At 46.1% G+C, this 20156-nt stretch overlaps 1 protein-coding gene across 1 annotated transcript in view; it reads left to right on the top strand.

Annotated features, from left to right (window-relative positions):
- MORC4 (MORC family CW-type zinc finger 4) overlaps positions 1-6197 on the top strand; it is a 52438-nt gene extending 46241 nt beyond the window's left edge. The window contains exons 15-17 of the mRNA XM_004710029.2: positions 3364-4033; positions 4694-4977; positions 5278-6197. Of these exons, the coding sequence (XP_004710086.1) occupies positions 3364-4033; positions 4694-4977; positions 5278-5431 (1108 nt within the window). The 3' untranslated portion in view covers positions 5432-6197. The remainder of the gene's footprint in view (positions 1-3363; positions 4034-4693; positions 4978-5277) is intronic.
- Positions 6198-20156: the final 13959 nt, after the last annotated feature.

Genomic DNA, 20156 nt, shown 5'->3' with positions numbered 1-20156 from the left:
AGCTCTATTCCCGGCAGGCCTGAGAAGACGAGGTCTTTCTTTTCCTACCTGGTTCCCTTACCCACCCACACCTACCCCCACATAGCGACCACCCCCACTCATAGGGTTGGGAGCGCTACTCCAGGTAAAGCAAGCTGAGAATACTAGGCCCCTATCGCTCCCACCCCAGCTTGCTTAGTGTAGGGCAAAGAAATCTGACATCTGGAGAGGCAAGCCAAGATGACTAGGGGCCACCACTAGTAGTGCTCACTCCCACGAGGGAGCTTCAAAAAGCTCCTGGGGAAAGCCCATTCTATTTCATTCCATTTTTCCATGAATTGTTGAAGCTCCTCTGCTGTAGCAGAGGTTTAATTGCCAAAGAGCTGGGCTGTTGCTTCCATGTCTTCTGCACGGACATAGGCTCTGCGCAGGGAGTGAGACAGGCTTTCAAGATGACTGTTTGGCATGCTGGGTTACACGTAGGCCTGTGAATCATAAAGGTCTACAGTTGGAACCCACCAACCACTCCTTGGTCGAACGATGAGACTTTCTGTTCCCATAAAGATTTATTGCCTCAGAAAGCTAAAGGGATAATTCTCCCCTGTCCTCTAGGGTCATTGGGAGTCTGAATGGACAACGGTGCCACATCATTTGCCTGCAGAGTGCCTCAGATGTGTTCAGATGGCCGAGCTTGGGTTGTTAGGGAAGTACTTAACCACTGAATCACCAGGCCTTCTGTAGGAGATAAAGCTGGGGCCAAATTAGGGCTCAACTCTGCCACATATTAGCGACATAGCCTTGGGAAAACTACTTAACCTCCCTAAGCCTCAGCATCTTCTTTTAAAATGGGGATAATATTACCACCTACCTTGGATGTACTGGACAATTAAGTGAGACAATGTGCACTATAAGCACTCCTCACACGGACAACACAGTAAGCGCCCCATAAATGTTTCGTTATGTTCTTCTCAGGGAAAACCTTGCGTGCAAGACTAAGACATCTGGCCCTTGCTGTTGTAGGGAGCCATCAATACAGAGCTCCCAGAGACACGTAGCATAATCAGAGCAGTGCCTTTGCTTGGCACTGGATGATGTGGAAGTGAGAGACAAGGAGAGCAGAAGAAGGCCTTGCAACACTCTGAGAGACGTAATGAGATGCTGGAACATGGGTATTGTCGGTCAGCGAGCTGTATACTCAGAAGTTGTTGTTGGTTTGCCACCAACAGGACACTCAAGAGAGAGGGAGCAGGTTTTAAGGGAAAGAATAGAAAGTCGATTTTGTGCTTCCTGAGTTTTCAGGTGCCTGTGGGACCTCCAAAAAGAAATGCGTATGTGACTGCGGGTTGCAATGGTAGTCCCGGAGGCCAGGCCTGGGGAAATGACTCCAGAAGTTCTGCTCAGAGGTTGTAGCTAAGGGGTTTTATAAAATTACCAAGCAAGGGGAAACAGAGAAAGAAGACTGCCAACTAGCTAATGACAGAAGCGTACTCCTTGCTGTCAGGGAGACCTCACATGTTACAGAGAAGAACCGAACTTCACCTGGGCTTTAATCTTTGTGAAAACTGAGTGCCAGGCCTTTTTGCCAAAGTGCCCCTGAATCGGTACCAACTGTCAACTTTTTGGTCAGTCGTAAAATGTAAAGTTGATCGCAGGTAAGGAAATGAAGAGAGGGCAGAAATATAGCTTTAATTGCCTCTCATGCCACTTTGTTCTTACCTGTTATCAGAGATCCTTTCAGTCTTACCTCAGACAGACGAGTATCACGGTCCGATGGACCAGTCCCTGGTGCCTCTTGCTAAAACTCCAACCAAACTCGCTTCCATCAAGTCAATTCTGACTCATCGTGGCCCTGCGGGGCAGGGTAGACCTGCCCCTGTGAGTTTCTGAAATTGTAATTCTGTACGGGCATGGAGAAAGCCTCATCTTGTGAGGAGGCTGGTGGTTCTGAACTGCTGACCTTGTTAGCAACTCACTGAGTGACTCACTGCTCCACAGGGGCTCCTGCAGTGTCTCGTACAGGTTTCAAGATGGACAGTACATTTGTTTCTCGCATCGGCCTTGATTCCTCTTGCTTTTCCCATAAGGTTGATAAAGCAAGAGCTATCAGGATGGCAGAGCAGTTATGTTTCTGGGTGAGCAGTAGTATTAAAGAACATATGGGACTTTATTTAAAATCTAAGGGTTGAGATGGCTTCCAGATGTTTTCAAACCTTGCAGAGAAATGGGTAGCCTTGTGGTACTACTAGGCGGGTCAATAACGTGCCTGATTCTATCTCAGGGAAAATTTGAAAGCTGATTTTTGCTTTGGAATCCCTTGGTTATCTGTGAGAAAGCATGGTAGTTAAAAGGGTTAAAAAAAAAGTGGTTCCTGTCCTGCTGCATGAGAACCAAATGCCTATTGATATCCTCTAAAAATCCCCGAACTCCAAACCCAACTGATTCCGACTCATAGCAGCCATGTAGGACAGGGTAGAACTGTCTCTGTGGGTTTCTGAGCGAGGCTATAAATCATCACAAGTAGAAGTCCCCTCTTTCTCCTGTGGGCACAGCTGGTGGTTTCAAACTGCTGACCAACACCTAACGCAATAGGCCGCAAGGGCTCCGTGGGTGTCAGTCCCTGCAGCCATGACTGCAACGCGCTCAGAGATGGAAAGTGATTTGAGGCCACCATCCTGGGATTTCCGGCATGGAGTGTCCTTAGGACTGAGGAGTGCCTGTGAATAGCTGGCGGAAAGGAGAGTTCTTTTTCATAAAGGGGCAATGACTTGAACCGTCCCAATTCCTTTTCTCGGTTTCTGACTAGAGCCCTGGTTTCAATGAACTTTTCCAAGTGAATAATCAGACAATAGCCCCAATTCAGTTGGCTGATGCTGGCATATAAAAAATGTGCGGAAGTCTTTGATACTGGAAGGATTTTGCGGCACTCGAAAATTCACGAGCTGGTGCTGTTCGCCACCTACTCTGCTACGCCCATTATGACCGTAATCCCTGTGTGTTAGCACATTCTGTGTGTTAGCACGTGTGTGAGAGAGAGAGTGAGTTCGTTTTCTCCCCTTGTATTTAGGAAACTTGAAAGTCGAGCTGGTTTCAGTCCTCGTTTCAGACTTCTTAGCAAGGTCAATCCGGGCCTGTAATATCCAGCGGTTGGCACCGTGTGCCTTTTCAACTTCATTGCTCCCTTCATAGCAAGGGCTGTTGCAGCTAGCTGCGGGCGTAAAGGGGTGGAGGTTGCCGGGTAACATATTTGCAAATTGAAATGATCTGGGAAGAAAAGCCAGCCATGGGCTTAATGGGCGACACCTACTGCAGGCCCCGTGAGGAAAAGGACTAGACTTGGCCTATATTGTAACCGTTTAAAATTGAATGACTTTTTTCTTCTTGCAGCCAGTACAGTTGGACCCTAGGGGAGGAACCTGTTGAGAAGCGAAGAAGGCTCCACAATGAGATGGCACCGCCTCCTCTAGATTATTCCATGCCTAAACGTCACCAGCGGAGAGAGGCAGCAGTGGCTGCCTACCCAGAAGGGGAAAACAGTCAAGATAATGCCAGGGTGGAGAGAAGCACACCACCACGTCTTTTCCCAGAATACCCCGAAGCAAGCAAGCATACCAGTCAGAGTAGGGAGATTTCTGCTCTCTATGCAGAGGCCCAAGGGCAATGCGCAGAGGCCCTGCTCCCTGAATTAGATCAGATGCCAAGATTGGTAGCCGAAGAATCCAACAGTGGTAGCACCACCTTAAACAAAGAAGAAGTGAACAAGGGGCCTTTTGTAGCTGTTGTCGGTGTTGCCAAAGATATTAGAGATGCAGGAGGTCCCATTCAGCTGATTCCATTCAACAGAGAGGAGCTTGCTGAGAGAAGAAAAGCAGTTGAGCCCTGGAGTCCCCTGTCTTATTCTTCTGTGGCCGCTGCCGCAGCTACTGGGGAGAAAAGAACCAGCTCTGAGGAGAGTGGAGGTCGTCATACACCCAAACATAAGAACCAGAGAGAGCTGGAAGAATTGAAGAGAACCACAGAAAAACTTTTGACTGAAAGAAATGTGTTCCAGCAAAAGGTTAGACCGGGGTTTCCCAAAATGGACAACACCGGCCCTTGGGGGACCCTGGAATGATGGGGTGGGGGGCAGACTGTCAAAGCAGAGACCTACACCTTCTCCTAGTTTTCCATTGGTGAGTCGGGCCTCTCTCCTTTTTTTATGAAAAGAGTGCAGTGGGATAAACAAGTTTGGGAACCTATAGGTTAGATCAACTCCTATTTCCCCCTAGGACTAAACCTTTGTAAGCAATGGTGCCTGGAGATTGAGGCTATGATAATTTTCTGCTCTCAGGCTTTTAAACAGAAAAGCTCTGTGGTGAGTGAGCCTTAATGCGCTGCCCTCCTCTATTTGTAATTGAAACGCATTCTCACTGCCATCGAGGCAATGCTGACTCCTAGAGACTCCTTGTGGGTTTCTGAGACTTAACTGCTTAACCAGAGTAGAAAGCCTAATTTATCTCACTCGTTGCTGCTGGTGGTTTTGAACTGCAGATCGCAGCCTAGTGCTTAACCACTATACCGCCAGGACTCCTCCGTATTTGGGATTGAAAGGGTCCAGAAGTAGAATTCTGTCGAGTGAAATCACAAGGCAGCTATATTAGGGACCATTTTGACCCCCTCCTTCTTAACAGTTAGTAGTATCTGTGGAGTCACCGTTTGTCTGTTTCTTGGGCTGCAGGTGCAGGAGCTGGAACAGGAGAGGGACCACTGGCATTCGGAATTCAAGAAGGTCCAACATGATTTGTTGGCCTACAGTACCCAGGAGACAGAAGGCTTATATTGGAGCAAGAAGCACATGGGTTATCGCCAAGCTGAAATCCAGCTTCTAAAAGCTGAGCTGGAAAGAACCAAAGAGGAAAAACGAGAGCTAATGGAGAAACTAAAGGAGGCAGAGAGCCGCCTGGAGATGCTGCAGAAGGCTCAAGTCACCGACCGGACCCCAGAGGGAGAGGACCTAGAAAGGTTAATTTTTAGGGTTTAGTTATCAGCTTGCAAGTGGTCATGGGAAGCATCCCTTAGGACTCCCAGTCTTAGATAAGGGAAGAAGATTTAATTCACAGGCCACCAAAGATTGAGTTATTCTGTTCTTAGCTGCAACCACTTTCCCTGTTTCTTGGTGGCATTGTGCTTTTGTCTGTCTTTCTAGCTAATGGAATCAATTATTGAGAAAAGTAGGCCGATTTTTAACAAGCTTTGATTTTTTCCCATTGTTTAACGACTTCAATGTCATCTCTCCTCCTGTCCCCTCACTCCAACATACAGGGCTTTGGCAAAACTTACGAGGCTGCGTATCCACGTCAGCTATCTCCTTACTTCTGTCCTCCCTCACTTGGAGCTTCGCGAGATCGGGTTTGACTCAGAACAAGTGGATGGGATCCTCTACACAGTGCTGGAGGCAAATCACATTCTGGATTGAACAGCACACTCTGGTCTCCTCTCTTCTCCTTCCTCCCTAACCCAGTACTTTCCCTCCCTCCTTCCCTCCTCCTCCTCCTCCTCTTCCTCTTCCTTTCTCTCTCTCTCTTTCTCTCTCCCTGCCTCTCCGTCTCTCTCACCTTTATGCCTTAAAGGGAATCTCGGGGTAAATCCGGGCTCTGATTCAATCTGCAGCTAACTCAGATTGGGTGTAGGGAGAGGCCAGTTAAGAAGGCTTTCTAGAGTCCAGGAACAGAAAAGCAAAAGTCACCGAGCTTAGGGGAGCTGAAAGCTTTAACGTTTTATAGGACCGATTTCACACATGTCTGAGTTCATATCCTTTCTCAGTTGGTTTGCATTCATTTAAGTTGAATCTGTCATCAGCTAGTGGGGCCTCCGTAGCAGGTATTTGAGGGGTAACTAAGAAGGATGACCTTTGGCTCCAGACGTGAAGAATCTCATACTCTAGTTGGAAGCACAAGATGTCCACCAGGCTAATGTGTGGCCCAAAGGGAGTGACCCCAAAATGACAAGAAGATCTGGGGAAGGAAGCTCAAGGAAGGTCTCAATCACAGCAGAAAATGGGACCGAAACTAAGATTTAAAGAATGAACGTGACCCGACTGGTACCAACGGTTGCTCTTTAGGTGATAGATTAATGATGAATGTTTTTTCTTCTCCCTGTCTTCCTGCCTTTTTTCAAATTTTCTATATTAAAGCATGTTATTCTTCTTGGATTAGAAAAAAATAAAGTGTTTCAAAAATAAATTAGAAGGCTTGCATTTCGATACTCAGCAGAGATTATGTGAAAACATAAGGTAATGTTAGTGTTCTTATTTTTAATTTGCATTATATTTAACATTACCTCTGAAAGAAAGCATAAACAAAGACACAAAAAACCCTCCAGTGTATTTGGGGAAACAACGTACGTGCTAGGAATCACTCAGTGCCATTGAGTCCATGCTGACTCTTAATGACCCCATAGGACAGGGTAGCAGCACTGGCCCTGTGAGTTTCTGAAACTGTAACTATTGATGGGAGTAACAAGGCCCCGTTTTTCTCCCAAAGAGTGATGGTGTCGAAACTGCCAAACTTGTAGTTGGAAACCCAATGAGTAACCACTGTGCCACCAGGCCTTCTCTTAGTAGGAATATAAAGGAACGAAGGTTAAATCATAATCTACCTACCCAGTCACTCCTCCCTGTACCCTGTGGGGTTTGCATTTTAATAAGGAATTTTTGGAAACCAAACCTTTCGGGCTTCCACTAATAAAATAATGTGTCACTAAGTCGTGGACTCTCAGGTAGTAGAGAAGGTATTTTAGAACCAGGATCTTTTATCTGATCTTCAGAATATACCTACCTAGTCTTCAGATTAGGGTTGAGTGAAGAGTAAATCTCAGAGAACCAGGAACAGTAAAACTTACTATCATAAAAGTAGACATTTTATTTATTCATTGCTTTATTGTATTTCTACAGCACATAAAACTCAAAAGAGTTCAAGGTACTCTTCAAAGAACGTTGAGTGATTTGACATATAAAAATAAACCACCAGGAGAAAATGCTAAGAGGGAAGCGAGATCAAGCATTGGCAAAAAGATTCGACAGCCAGATGAATCTTGGATAGCCATTCTGTCTTTCCTCAGCAGAGTTACTTCAAAATCCATTCCCCAGCTTCTTTTCTGCCCCTTTGAAAGGAGGCCTAGCATAACGACTACCGTTGAGAAGACAAGGAACGGGAGGGTGAGTGGTGGTGGTGCCATAGCAGGTGTCATCATAAGAAGTGAGTCGTTAAAGGTATCCCTGCCTCCTTACTCTGAAGCCCCCCCGCCCAACTCCAGCCTATTACATGACTAATGTCCATATGAGACAACTAAATTCTGATATGGCAGCCTCCTCTCAGTGATGCTTGTTGTATTAGTCTGGTACTTTAGAAAAACAAGTCCACAGAAACTCATGTATAAGAGAGGGTTTTAAATAAAGGGTAAATGCACAGCAAGAAAACATCCCAACACAGTGTTGCCCAAACCCACAAGTCCAACATTAGCCCATATGTCCAACACAAACCCATGAAGTCCTCCATCTCACAAAGCACACACTATGTTGCTGACTGCAGGAGGAAAGCCGGATCAGTGAATGTGTAAGCATCTCAGCCCTGGCAGGGGTCTCCACACGGCTGCTCCAGCACCCAGGGCTGCATCCGGGTAGGTCCATGTGGCTTTTCCTTGGGGATGTCTTGCAGGAAGTGAGCCTTGCCAGCTGAAGCAGGGAACTGGCTAAGGTAACTGCACCCTGGTCCAACCATCACAAAGCAAGAGACCCAAGAACTTGAAAAGCAAGTTCTCACCAAGCCACTTATCTCTCCATCCTTCAGTTAACCCCACATGTGTTTATTGGCCAGGTTGGCACACTCAACTAACTATATCACATGTTCATCAGATGGGACCTCAGAGAGGTAGGACCTTGTACAGATAATGGTCATATGGTGTAATCTAGTAAGATGAGAATTCGGAGTAGCAAAGGCTCAAGCTGTTTGGGGTTAGACAAGAGGGCACAGTATGAAGGAGGGCACGCAATTAGGCTTATAAAGAAAAAAAATGCCAAGGAGGGCATAGGACGCCTGGTAGGGCTTAGTCAAGGGCAATGTAGCTGAGAGGAAATACTGAAACCCACATGAAGGTCAAACAAGATAGTGGGACAGAGGAAAGAACTAGGAAGCAAAGGGAATTTATAGAGGTCTAAATACAGGCATGTACATATGTAAATATATATATAGCAATAGGGGAATAGATCTATGTACATATAAATGTTAAGTATTAAGGTTAAGTATGGGGCCTCTACTCAAATACTCCCTCAATGCAAGAACACTTTGTTTTAATAGCCCTGCATTCTATGCTGCTCATCTTCCAAACACGATGGCTGAAGACAAAATGGGTGCATAAACAAATGTGAAGAAAGCTGATGGTGCCTGGCTATCAAAAGATACAGTGTTTGGGTTCTTAAAGGTAAACAAGCAGCCATCTAGCTGAGAAGCAACAAAGCCCACATGGAAGAAGCACAGTAGTCTGTATGATCATGAGGTTGTTGGGATCGGGTATCAGACATCAAAGACCCAGAACAAAAAATCATATCATTGTGAATGAGGGGGAGTGTGGAGTGGAGAGCCAAAACCCATCTGTAGGTAACTAGACATCCCTTCACAGAAGGGTCGTGGGGAGGAGACAAGCCAGTCAGGGTGCAGTGTAACACTGTTGAAACATACAGCTTTCCTCTAGTTCTTTAATGCTTACCCCCCCCCCACTCCTGCACTATCTTACAAAACTGGCTAGACCACAGTATGTACACGGGTACAGATAAGAGCTGGAAACAGGGAATCCAGGACAGATAAACCCCTCAAGACAAATAATGATAGTAGTGATACCAGGAGGGCATGGGGAAGGTGAGGGCAGAGAGAGGGAAAAACCGATCACAATGATCTACATATAACCCCCTCCCAAGGGGACAGACAACAGAAAAGTAGGTGGAGGGATAAATTTGTCAGTGTAAGACATGAAAAAAATAATTTATATATTATCAAGGTCAGGAGGGAGGGAGGGGAAAAATGAGCTGATACCAAGGGCTCAAGTCGAAAGAAAATGTTTTGAAAATGATGATGGCAACATATGTACAAATGTGCTTGACACATTGGATGGATGTTTGGATTGTGGTAAGAGCCGTATGAGCCCCCAATAAAATGATTTTTTTTAAAAGAAAAGGAAAAAATAACACTTGTTCCTGGTGTGAGTTACCACTGCATTCCTCAGGCCATAGTCCCTATACCATACTGATGGTTCCAGCAACAGTAGCACCCCATGTGAGCCCATTCATTCCAATACTCAACCTACGGATGTGTCTGCTGTGTGTTAGAGAATCACCTCAGACTCAGGTCCCTTTAATGGGTGTTACACAGAATTCTGGGGAGATTGAAAAGTGTCCCCCAGCCTTACCAGAACTTCTCAAGGGTGGAGATGATTTTAAAAAATACATTCAGAAAAAATATACATATAAATCTCCTTTCCAGTAACCTTCACACTTGCCCTTGTCATTTGCACTGTCAACCTTTAGGAGTTAATAACGGAAATACCGGGCCATCAATAGCCTCCCGCGCTTATTCTCACTCTTTCAAGCCACCCTACTCCTGATTGCTCGATTGCTCTTAAGAGCCTCAGCAGGTCACACCTGTGCCCTGAGCCTTGTTGGTGTTCCCGTGGGTCATACAAAGCCTTTGGCTCCACGCCCTTTGTGATCATGCTTCAGCCAGCCTCTCTCAGTGCATCTTTCAATCTCCCCAACCCAAATCCTGTACCCTGTGAACAACTTTGGCTTCTGGACATACCTCTTCTCCCTTTGTTCACCACTTTCCTTCATCTGGGATGTTCTTCCTCCTCATTATTCTTTTGGCTCAAATATCAACATGTTACCACCCCTCGGATGCTCCCTCTGATTAACACACACAGGCATACTTCTTTGAACCCTTTTGTCTTCTTGTGTCACTTACCCCAACTGCCTTGTTTCCTCTTTTACAAAGTTCCGTAGCCAGTGAATTCAGCTGCCTACTTGGTATGCACACAGCTTGCTGGCATCTCAAATAAAATGGGTCAAAAATAAATGGTATTCTCTGACCCCCAGTTTGCTTCAGAAATTGGCACCTCCACTCACCCTGTTGCTTAAGCTCCAACCCTTGCATCCCACACATCCCATCTACACGTCCATTGTACCCCCAAAGTTATCTCTTGAATCCACTCATTTTCACCATACCCACCTTGGTCCAAACTACAAGCAACTTCTAACTAGTGTCCCTGTTTCCGCTTTTGTTATAGCCCACAGTTGTCTTTTCGCCTCCACCAGGGTGATTTTTAAAAAATGCAAGCAAGATCACCTGGCTCGCCTACTTTAAAACCCCTCCGAGATCACGTGGCTCACCTACTTTAAGACCCCTCCATGGCTTCTTATGTGACTTGGAATGAAATCCTAACTCCTTGCAATGTCCTGGTAGACTCCTACCTGTTTCTACCGTGCCTCATGCTCCTCTTTATCATAGAGGGCATCCCTTCCTCCTTGACTCACTGTGACCTTTCCTTTTGTCGAATTCGAATCTCACATCCTTTCCCCATGTTGTTTCCTCTCCTGGAATTATTTCCAGCATTGCCGTAGTCGGTCATTCCTTGTCCTTCAGGTCTTCTTGTGTCACTTCCTCACGCAGACCTTCCCTGGCAGTTCCCTTTCATTCTCCATCCTATTCTTCATCGCTGCATCTTTTATTTCATTCAAAGCACTTCTTACAAGTAGTAGTTAGCTGTTTTGTTCTTTCCTTCCACTCCTTCAAGTCATGGATTGCTGTGTTCTTTGAATGTGTTAGTCTGGGTAGACTAGAGAAACAAATTCATAGACACTCATGTGTATAAGAAGAAGCTTTATATACAAGAGCAATTGAATATTGAGAAAACATCCCAGCCCAGTACATATCAAGTCCATAAGTCCAATTTTAGCCCATATGTCTAATATGAGTCCATAAATTCCTCTTTAGACTCACGCAGCCATGCAATGATGCGGAATGCAGTACGATCACAGGCCAGTGGGTGGAAAGTCTTGTGGATCCAGTGGCGGTAGAAGCAGCTCAGCACTGGCAGGGATCTCCTCGTGGCTCCTTCAGCTCCAAAGGTTGAGCATAGCTACATGTGTCTTGTCAACTGGAATGTCTCACCAGGAGTCAGTCTGTCTCTTGCCTCCAGCAAGCTCAGGTATTTATCTCCTTAGCTGCTCCAAATGAGGTCATCAAGCTGCGACCTGATTGACAGGTTAAACTCCCCCCACCCCCTTCACTCTTTAATACTTAAATTGACAACAGATTATGTAACTACCACAGTGACACAGTAGAGGACACAACACATGTGGTCCCCATTGGTTTCTGCCATTAATAAGGAGTGTGAGTTCAAGGGTCATGTCCATCTTGCTATCCCAGAACTTATCATACCTTGGGATACAACCAGTAACCAATAAGTAATGTTTGGGGAATATTTAGAAATTGCTGGTGCACATGGAAAATCAGTGAGCCACTGTGGGAAACACTTTGACAAATTTTTTTTAAGGTAAACATAGAATTAACTATGTGAGCCAGCATTTCCACTCCTAGGAATATATCGCAAAGACGTGAAAGTAGAAACTCAAATAGACACATGTTTACCAATGTTCACTGCTGTGTTATTCACAATAGTTAAAAGGTGGAAACCATCCAAGCGCCCATCAACAGATGAATGGATAAAATGCAGTACATACATTCATATTATTCAGCCACAAATAGAAATTCAGTCCTTTAAATCCTGAACACAGAATGCTCAATTGAAGTGAGACACAAAAGAACAAACCTCATTTGATCCCACTTCCACGAAATGTCTAGAACAGGCAAATCTCTTGAGACAAAAGATTAGTGATTACCAGGGTTTGTGGAATGGTTGTGATGGGAAGAGAGGCAACCCCCCCCCAAAAAAAAAAAAAAACAACCAAACTACTGGTCTAACGAATGATCTAATTAATACCAGAAACTATGTTTTGTTCGTATCTCCATTTCCCTCCAGGTCCTAATTCCAAAATCATACAAACTCATTGCCGCCAAGTAGATTCCAACTCATGGTGACGCTTTTAAAAAAAATCATTTTATTAGGGGCACATACAACTCTTATGAAAATCCATACATACATCAATCGTGTAGAGCACATTTGTACATTCATTGCCCTCATCATTCTCCAAACATTCGCTCTCCACTTAAGTCCCTGGCATCAGCTTCTCATTTTTCCCTCTCCCTCCCTACTGCCCCTCCCTCATGAACCCATGATAGTTTATAATCATTTTGTCATATCTTACGCTGTCCGACGTCTCGAACTGCCTCATGAGCACTCCCAAACTCCCTGCCATCCAGTCAATTCTGACTCAGAGACAACCTGCAGGACAGGATCAAATCGCCTCTGTAGGTTTCAGAGACAGTAACTCTTAAGGGGAGTAGAAAGCCCTGTCGTTTCTCTTGCAGTGGTTGGTCATTTCAAACCGTTGACCTTGTAGTTAGCAGCCCAACACCTAATCACAATACCCCGCGCCTCATTAAATAAAACAACAGCAACCAAAAAAACCCAAACCTCACTGCCAGCAAGTCAATGCTGACTCTTAGGACCCCGTGGGTTTCTGAAACTGTCTAGGGGAGCTCACGGAGCTGCTGGTGGTTTCAAAGTGCAGACTCTGCGGATTGTGAGCCTCTGTATCAGCAGGGCCCTCAAGAACAGCTAGGGGTGAAAGACATACAGTAGGTTGGGGTAGAAAGGAGCCCTGGCGGCTCTATTGGGTACATGTTGGACTGTGGTCAGCAGCTCAAACCCACCAGCGGTTCCATGGGCCAAAGATGAGGTTCTCTGTGCCCCCCCAAAAGTGATAACCTTTGAAACTCCATATGTCCGTGTCAGTCTTATTTCACAATGTCTAGTTTCATTATCCAACCATGTACACTCTAACTTTGGACTTGGGAAGTATGGTTCCTGTACAAGCAGATTTCCCTTTTGTCTATTCTACCATGTGTTAGACATGTCCTTGTCACCAAACATAAATTATTCTTGGCGCGGGGGGCTCGGTTTGGGCTCACACCAAGCATTCAGAGTCAGAGTGAGCTTGATCACAGTGAATGGGTTGTGTGGTGGTGGTTGGTTGGTTGGTTGGTTGGTTTGGGGGTGGCAGTGGGAAGGCGGGGAGGTAGAAGACATTCCTGGACACGACCCGTTGCAAAGGGAGCGATAACATAAGGGTTACAGATGAAGGGCAGGGGTCAGGGAGAGCTGCAGCAGCTGAGCGTTTCGCCTTGGCTAATCTTGGAGTCGGCTCATTTGGAAGACGCCCAAAGGAGGAAAGAATGCAGATATTTTTTACCCCAAACATTCCAAAACGTCTCAGAAGCAGGCTCCCTAGCAAGAGCTATCAAGGACAGCTTTAGAGAGCAAGGATTAAGAGGAGAAAACATGTTCACTTTTCCCCAAAGCCTTGCTAGTTCATTTTCTCAAGAGGAACTCTTGATGCGTAAAAACGGAGACAGTAAGTTCCAAGCTGGAAGAGCCACCACACAGTTGGTGGATGAACACATGGGCGTCCACCAGAGAACTGGGCTAGATAGTTCGTGGTCCCTCAGAATGGGAAGATTTACTGGCTCAAATCCAGCGATCGCAAATAAACTGAGGTAGAATTTGAGAAGCAGGGGCTGAATTAGTGGACGCTCCATTCCCAAGGGCAATCTCCAAAGAGAACATCTTTTGGAATTCTGAATTGTGAATTTAAAACATCTTTCATTAGCCCCGGATTCTGAGTGAAACCCACGGGCCTGTTCGGGAATGCTGGGTGTGAGCCCAGCCTAAGTCTGGTGCAGTTTCCCCCAAAGAATAATGTGCGTTTGGCGACAAGGACGCACCTAACGTATGGCATAATCAGGGAAAAAGGAGATATGTTTGTACAGGAATCATACTTCCTGGATCAAAAGTCAGTATATGGTGAGCTTGGGTGCCATGGGGTCAATTCCAACCCATAGTGACTGTATAATACCCAACAGAACGAAACAGGGCCGGTCCTGCGCCATCCTCACAATCGCTCGCTCCTCTGCGTGAACCCCTTGTTCCAGGCACGGTGTTCCCCCATCCCCAGGAGGGGCTTCCTCTCGTTTGCCGCCCCTCTACTTTACCTGATGTCCTTCTCCAGACACTGGTCTGTCTTGACCACATGGCCAAAGTCTGTCAGATGAATTCTCACCACCCTTGCCCCTAAGGAGCACTCTGGCCAATACTTCTTCCAAGAGAGATCAATACATGGTTGGATAATAAACTAGACAATTTGAAATAACACTGGCATATGGAAGCTTTAGTTATAAAGTGAAACATAAGAGAGCATTCCTTTTCTAATGGTAAATAAAAAACTTCACAAGAGATTTGTGTTGCTCATTTGCTTCCATTCCCCAAACCCAAAGATCTAATGTGAATCGTGAGAAATCCCCAACTGAAGATGTTGTGAGTGCCCTTTATGGACCATACACATCCCATACATTTGCCTACTGAATGCTCAGGGTCAAACAAGATGACAAGGCAGCAGCTTAGGAAAGTCTTCTCAAGGGACCTGATGTTCCAGATGCACCCTGGAGACCTGAAAGAATTGGAAAGGTATGGGTGTCTTAAGAGGATTTTCCAGGTGTAGGGAACAATATGAGTGAAGTGACAGGACTGGGTGGCAGAGGTGAATACAATAGCCACTCAAGGGAATTTGAAAACTAGTGGCGGGTCCAATTCACAGTAAAAAAAACCCAAAACAAACCAGAAAGGACCAAGTGCAAGAGGGGTATTATGTGCAGTCTGATGAACAATGGGGAGCCTGCCAAGGCAATGAAGCAGGAAAATGGCTGTTGACATCTCCTGAGTCTTCTGTAACGTTGGGAAGTTAACCCAAGTCCTCCGTCCCCTTGCACTGTGACCTTGCAGTGTGACCTTGTGGGTCGTGGTTCTTGCCCTCCCTAGATTTTCGCAGATCTGGATAAAGGTAAAAGAGCCAACCATTACCACTCATTTCCTCTACGTTTTCACATTGCTTCTCCACTCACTTGTCAGTACTATCTTGGAAGCAGTGCCCTATCCAACATCTGGAAGGTATTTGGGAAGAATCTTGAGAAATTGGAATGTGAGAAAGAATATTCCTTGGCTAATGTATGTTGGGCTACTAAACCCAAGGTCAGCAGTTCGAAACCACCAAGCCATTCCTTGGGCAGAAAATATACTTCATCAGGAAATATACTTCATCATCTGCTCCCATCTACAAAGACACTATGACTCAGAAAACTCATTACCATTGCCTCCAGGTGCTTAGGGAACAATGACCATTGCACCAAGGCTTTCTAATCTCCCAAAGGTTTACAGTCTCAGGAACTTTAGGAGCAGTTCTACTCTATCCTGCAGGGTTGCTGTGAGTCAGAATTGGTTCAATGTCAGTGAGTTGAGTTTCTGTGAGCCCCACCGTGGCGATGTAGTGGGTTATGAATTAGGGACTAAACTCAGGGTCAGCAGTTCAAAACCACCAGACACCCTGTGGGAGAACGATGAGGCTTTCTACTCTTGTAAAGATTTACAGTCTTGGAAACCCAGAGGGGCAGTTCTACCCTGTCCCACAGGGTCACTATGCTTCCGACTCCACTCAATGGCAGTGAGTTTGTGCTGGTTTTGTTTTTTGAAGGCAGATTTCAGACATGTGGCAGAAAATATACTTCATCATCTGCCTCTATCTCCAAAGACACTATCACTCAAAAACTCATTACCATTGCCTCCAGGTGCTCAAGTAACAACAACCGTTTCTTAAGGAACGACCAGCTGTCCCAATCACGCTGAAAGGTAGGCATGGTCGCCATTTCACAATTGAGGAAACAGGTGTGGAGAATTCAAGTGTCCTTTTCAAGACCACGCAGCTATAAAGTACAGAGGCAAAACTCAAACCCAAGTGTGTCTGATACCAGAGCCCGGGCTCATTTTCCACCACACCATGTTAATCCATCTTGCAAATGATTAGTCTTGTCTTCTCCCTTTGATGGGCCAAGGCTAATGCCAACTCACGGTAGACAGGATTTTCAAGGAAGAAAGTTCCATAATCCCACACAATGTTTAACTTCCCTCATGTTCAGGAAATGTGTCACTTATGTAACACATAGCTTTCCAACAAACAGAGAAACTCATTTCCTCTTGACTGAGTTTTTCATTCAAGGCTGTCACTTGGCAGCTTTCCTGTTCTCAAAACATCCTTCAAGATCCCCATCTTACACTCCAGGAGGTCTTGGACTTATTGGCCTCTGCCCATCAGCCTTCTCACTGGCTCCTTTGCATTACTCCCCCCATTCCTGACCTATTCCTGATCCTGAGTGGGGCAAGTCTCTTGGGGACTGAGAAAGTAACACCGGAGAACACTCCAGTTTATTATTCCACTCAGAGGAGTAAAAGGAACCAGATGAGGTTCCTCTGGAATTCCCACCAGGAGGATGGCACACCTTTCCCATCTCTTTATTTCTACCTCGGCTCCATTTTAGATGTGGCTGAAGGCTCATTTAGTTAGGTGGTCCTGAAAGAAGTCCCTGCCTTCCCCACATTCCAATGTTCATGGACTGTGAATTGCTATGAAAAATTCTAACTTGTAAACCCAGTGAACTTTTAACTTCTCGCCCTGGCTCCCTTTAGTGTTAAACTGAGCGACTAGCCAGCCCCCCCCACCCACCCAAATCCTCGTATTCACGGCTGCTCTGTGACTGTGTTTCCCTTCGCAGAAAAATATAGTTGCTTTTTAATCCAGGCATTCAATGTTTTTGTACACCGAGAATGTCACAATAGCATCAAATATCCCTTGGAGGGCAATTCTGATCCACCCTCCTGCATCCCCTAGGCTAACTGCAGAAATGAATGCAGGCAACAAGGAACAATCTCTTCTTGGTACCTTTGGAGGAATTGGTCTTTCTCTCGTTAAGACTCCATGGCACTTTCTATCAAACATAGCCTGAAAGTGCCTTCGGACAAAAGGAGCTGCCTCTCAAGCGCTGGATCCCCTGCCGCAGCGCCTATATGCGCTCACTCCGTGTCTACTTTCACATCTCCTCATGCTTTCTTTTAAAAAGCAGGTCTGGTTTCTCACTATTACAGTCACAAGGCCGGGAGAGTTTGGAGGTAGAAAATGCTTCCAAGCCCTTCAGGAGAGTATCAGTCTGGAGGAAGATCAGGGAGGCCAGGAAAGAAACTCAGAAACCACTCCAGCACGCGGCCATCAAGGTGTCAATTCTGGCTCACAGTGACCCTATGGGACAGAGTAGAACTGTTCCCATAGAGAGTTACAGTCTTGGAAGTGCACAGGGGCAGCTCTACCCTGGCCCAGAGGGTTGCTATGAGTTGGCATCGACTCAAGAACCGTGCATTTGGATTTGGGTTTGACCTTCAAAGGGAAGGACTCTCAGTGGTGTAATGATTAAGTGCTTGGCTGCTAATCAAAAAGGTTGGTGGTTCGCCCCCCTCCAGCAGCAGCTGTCCCTGTAAAGGGGAGAGCCTGAGCAGCCCTCTGGGCCCATTCTGCTGTCATATAGGTTGTGAGTTGGAATCACCTTGACGGCACGCAACTTTGCAAGGGCTTCATTCTGGAACGTCTAAGCCCTTTAAGGGGTGGGGACATATAAGGGCCAGACAAGGCCCGAGAAATCACCACCACCAGCTACCATCACACCCCTCACCAGAGAGAAGCAGTCCCTGCCATCACTTTCACCCCAAAAGAAACTCACTGCCATCGGGTGTATTCCGACTCGTAGCAACCCTGTAGGACGCGGTGGAACTGCCCCGGTGGGTGTCAGAGACTGTCACTCTTTACGGGAGCAGAAAGGTTCATCTTGCTGGTGAGTTTGAATTGTTGACCTGTGGCTAGCAACCCACTATTGCCACCAGGGGTCCTAGGGGCAGGAGAAAAGTAAAGGGCCCTGTGAGAGGGCAAGGTAGGGGGAGTTGGCAGAGAGGGGGCCAGAACTAAGAGACTCGGGGTCTTAGTGCCCTGATTTGCCACAACTCCAGCCCCAGGCTTTCAGCCCGAAGAAACCCCAACCCATTGTGGTTGAGTCAATTCTGACCTGCCCCATAGGGTTTCTAAGGCACTGAATCTTTACAGAAGATAGAACCCACTGCCACATCTTTCTCCTACAGAGAAGCTGCTGGCTTCAAACCACCGACCTTGTGATTGGCAGCTGAGCACTTAACCATTAATAGTGCCTTCATACTTAATATCAAAACAAAACAAAAAAGTTCACTGCCATCAAGTCGATTTTGAATCACAGTGTCCCTATGGGACAGAGATGAACGGCTCCTGTGTGTTTCCAAAGCTGTCAATCTTTGTGGGAGTAGAAAGCCTCGTCTTTCTCCCACAGAGCAACTAGTGGTTTCGAAGTGCTGACTTTCCGGTTAGTCACCTAACACAAATAACCTATGATGCCACCAAAAAACGTTAGCCCTCTCCTTAAAGGTACTGGTGAATTCACCCCTGTATGGTGGCTTCCTGATTTGTCAAGCCCCGAGTAACTTCGGCTTGTCATCATGGGAAATGAGATCAGGAGCAGGTAAGACAGTCCATGTGGACACAAGCTCGGACAAAAACAAAGAAATAAACAACCCAAACCCGTCACTGCCATGGATTCAATCACAACTCGCAGTCGTCCTATAGGACAGGGGAGATCTGATCCTTTGGATTTTCCAAGTCTGTAAATCTTTAAGAGAGTAGAAAGTCTCATCTTTCTCCCACAGGTGGCTGATGGGTTTGAACCGCTGCCCCTACGGCTAGTAGCTCAATGCATAACCCACTACACCACCAGGGATAGAATTAGAGCCCCAAATTTCTTGTAGGGTGGTTAGGAGTCAGCATCTACTTGATGGCAGTGCGGTTTGGGGTTTGGTTTTTGAGATAGGCGTGTTGCCTCTGCCAGGAAGGGGCAAGCACATCCTTTAGTAGCTGAGGGTTAACTAAATGCCTGGGCAGCAATGCCCCGGAAAGTGGTGGGGTGGAGGAGGTGGGACGATTACAGTTTCTGTCTCCCCAAGCCTAATTAATATTTTAATAATTAATAACAGCCTGTTAATCTTTTAGCAGTGATCACATCACAGCATTTAGTGAGCAAAAGAGGGAGAAAACCACCTGGGCTTCCTGTTTGAAGATTTTTTTTTCCCCACCTGCTTGAGATAACAGATTTTTCTCATCAAAGGCAGGGGCCACGAGGGCAGGGCTGCCAGGCTGAGCAAAGGCCAGGTTGCAGCCAGCTGAGGAAGAGCACATGCACTTCCCATCCTGGAGCCTCTATGTCCCCTTGTGGGCAGCTATGGGGACACAAAAAGCCCCTGTGCATGGACCCAGGGCTGAGTGGGAGGGAATAGTTGGCTTCAGAAGGTCCTATTTGCCTTTCGTTAGCAATGGGGCCCTGACTCACTCTGGTCTCTTCTCGCAGGCTTGAGTTTCTCCTCTGGTCCAGAACCAAAATGCCACAAGTTACCTGGACGGGAACTACTTCTGCTGACCCTCAGTAATTGGTGCCTAAGAGAAGGAGATGAGAGAAGACAGACTAGAGCCTCTTAGGCCTCTGGTGAGACAGACTCTAAGGGGCTCCGGTTAACTGCACAGAGCCAGGCTCTGCTCCTGATTACTCTTCTTGGACATTTTCTTCTATTTCTCCTTGTCTCTCAGCTAGAGAAAGCAATTTCTTTTGATCATCTTTTCCCCAGAAGCTCAAGTATAGTGTTTGGCCCTCATTTCATATACATCGAGAATTCATATTCATATACTTTGAGAAGCCTATGTAACTTCTTCTCCATGGGAGCAAGATGGGGTTTTCTACTCTTGTAAAGAGTTTCCATCTCGGAAATTCACAGGGGGCAGGTCTACCATGTCCTGTAAGATCTCTATTATTCGACATTTACTTGATGGCAGTGAGCTGGTTTTGTTTTGAAATGTAAACTCTTATCAGACCCCATTGCCCTTAATCTTCTTTGCTTCTGTCACACAACACAGATTGCATTCAATCAGATGTGCCACCTGGTACCACCAACCATCATGTGAGACAACAGTAAGACTTTCCACTCCCTGAAAGATTGACAGTCTTGGAAAATCCAAAGTTGCAGTTCTCCTT

This window comes from Echinops telfairi, unplaced genomic scaffold, assembly GCF_000313985.2.
Source record: "Echinops telfairi isolate 266 unplaced genomic scaffold, ASM31398v2 ScPeMD7_7427;HRSCAF=8465, whole genome shotgun sequence".
Lineage (NCBI taxonomy): Eukaryota > Metazoa > Chordata > Mammalia > Afrosoricida > Tenrecidae > Echinops > Echinops telfairi.
Note: the sequence above shows the minus strand (reverse complement) of the source record. Positions and strands in the feature narration are given on the sequence as shown.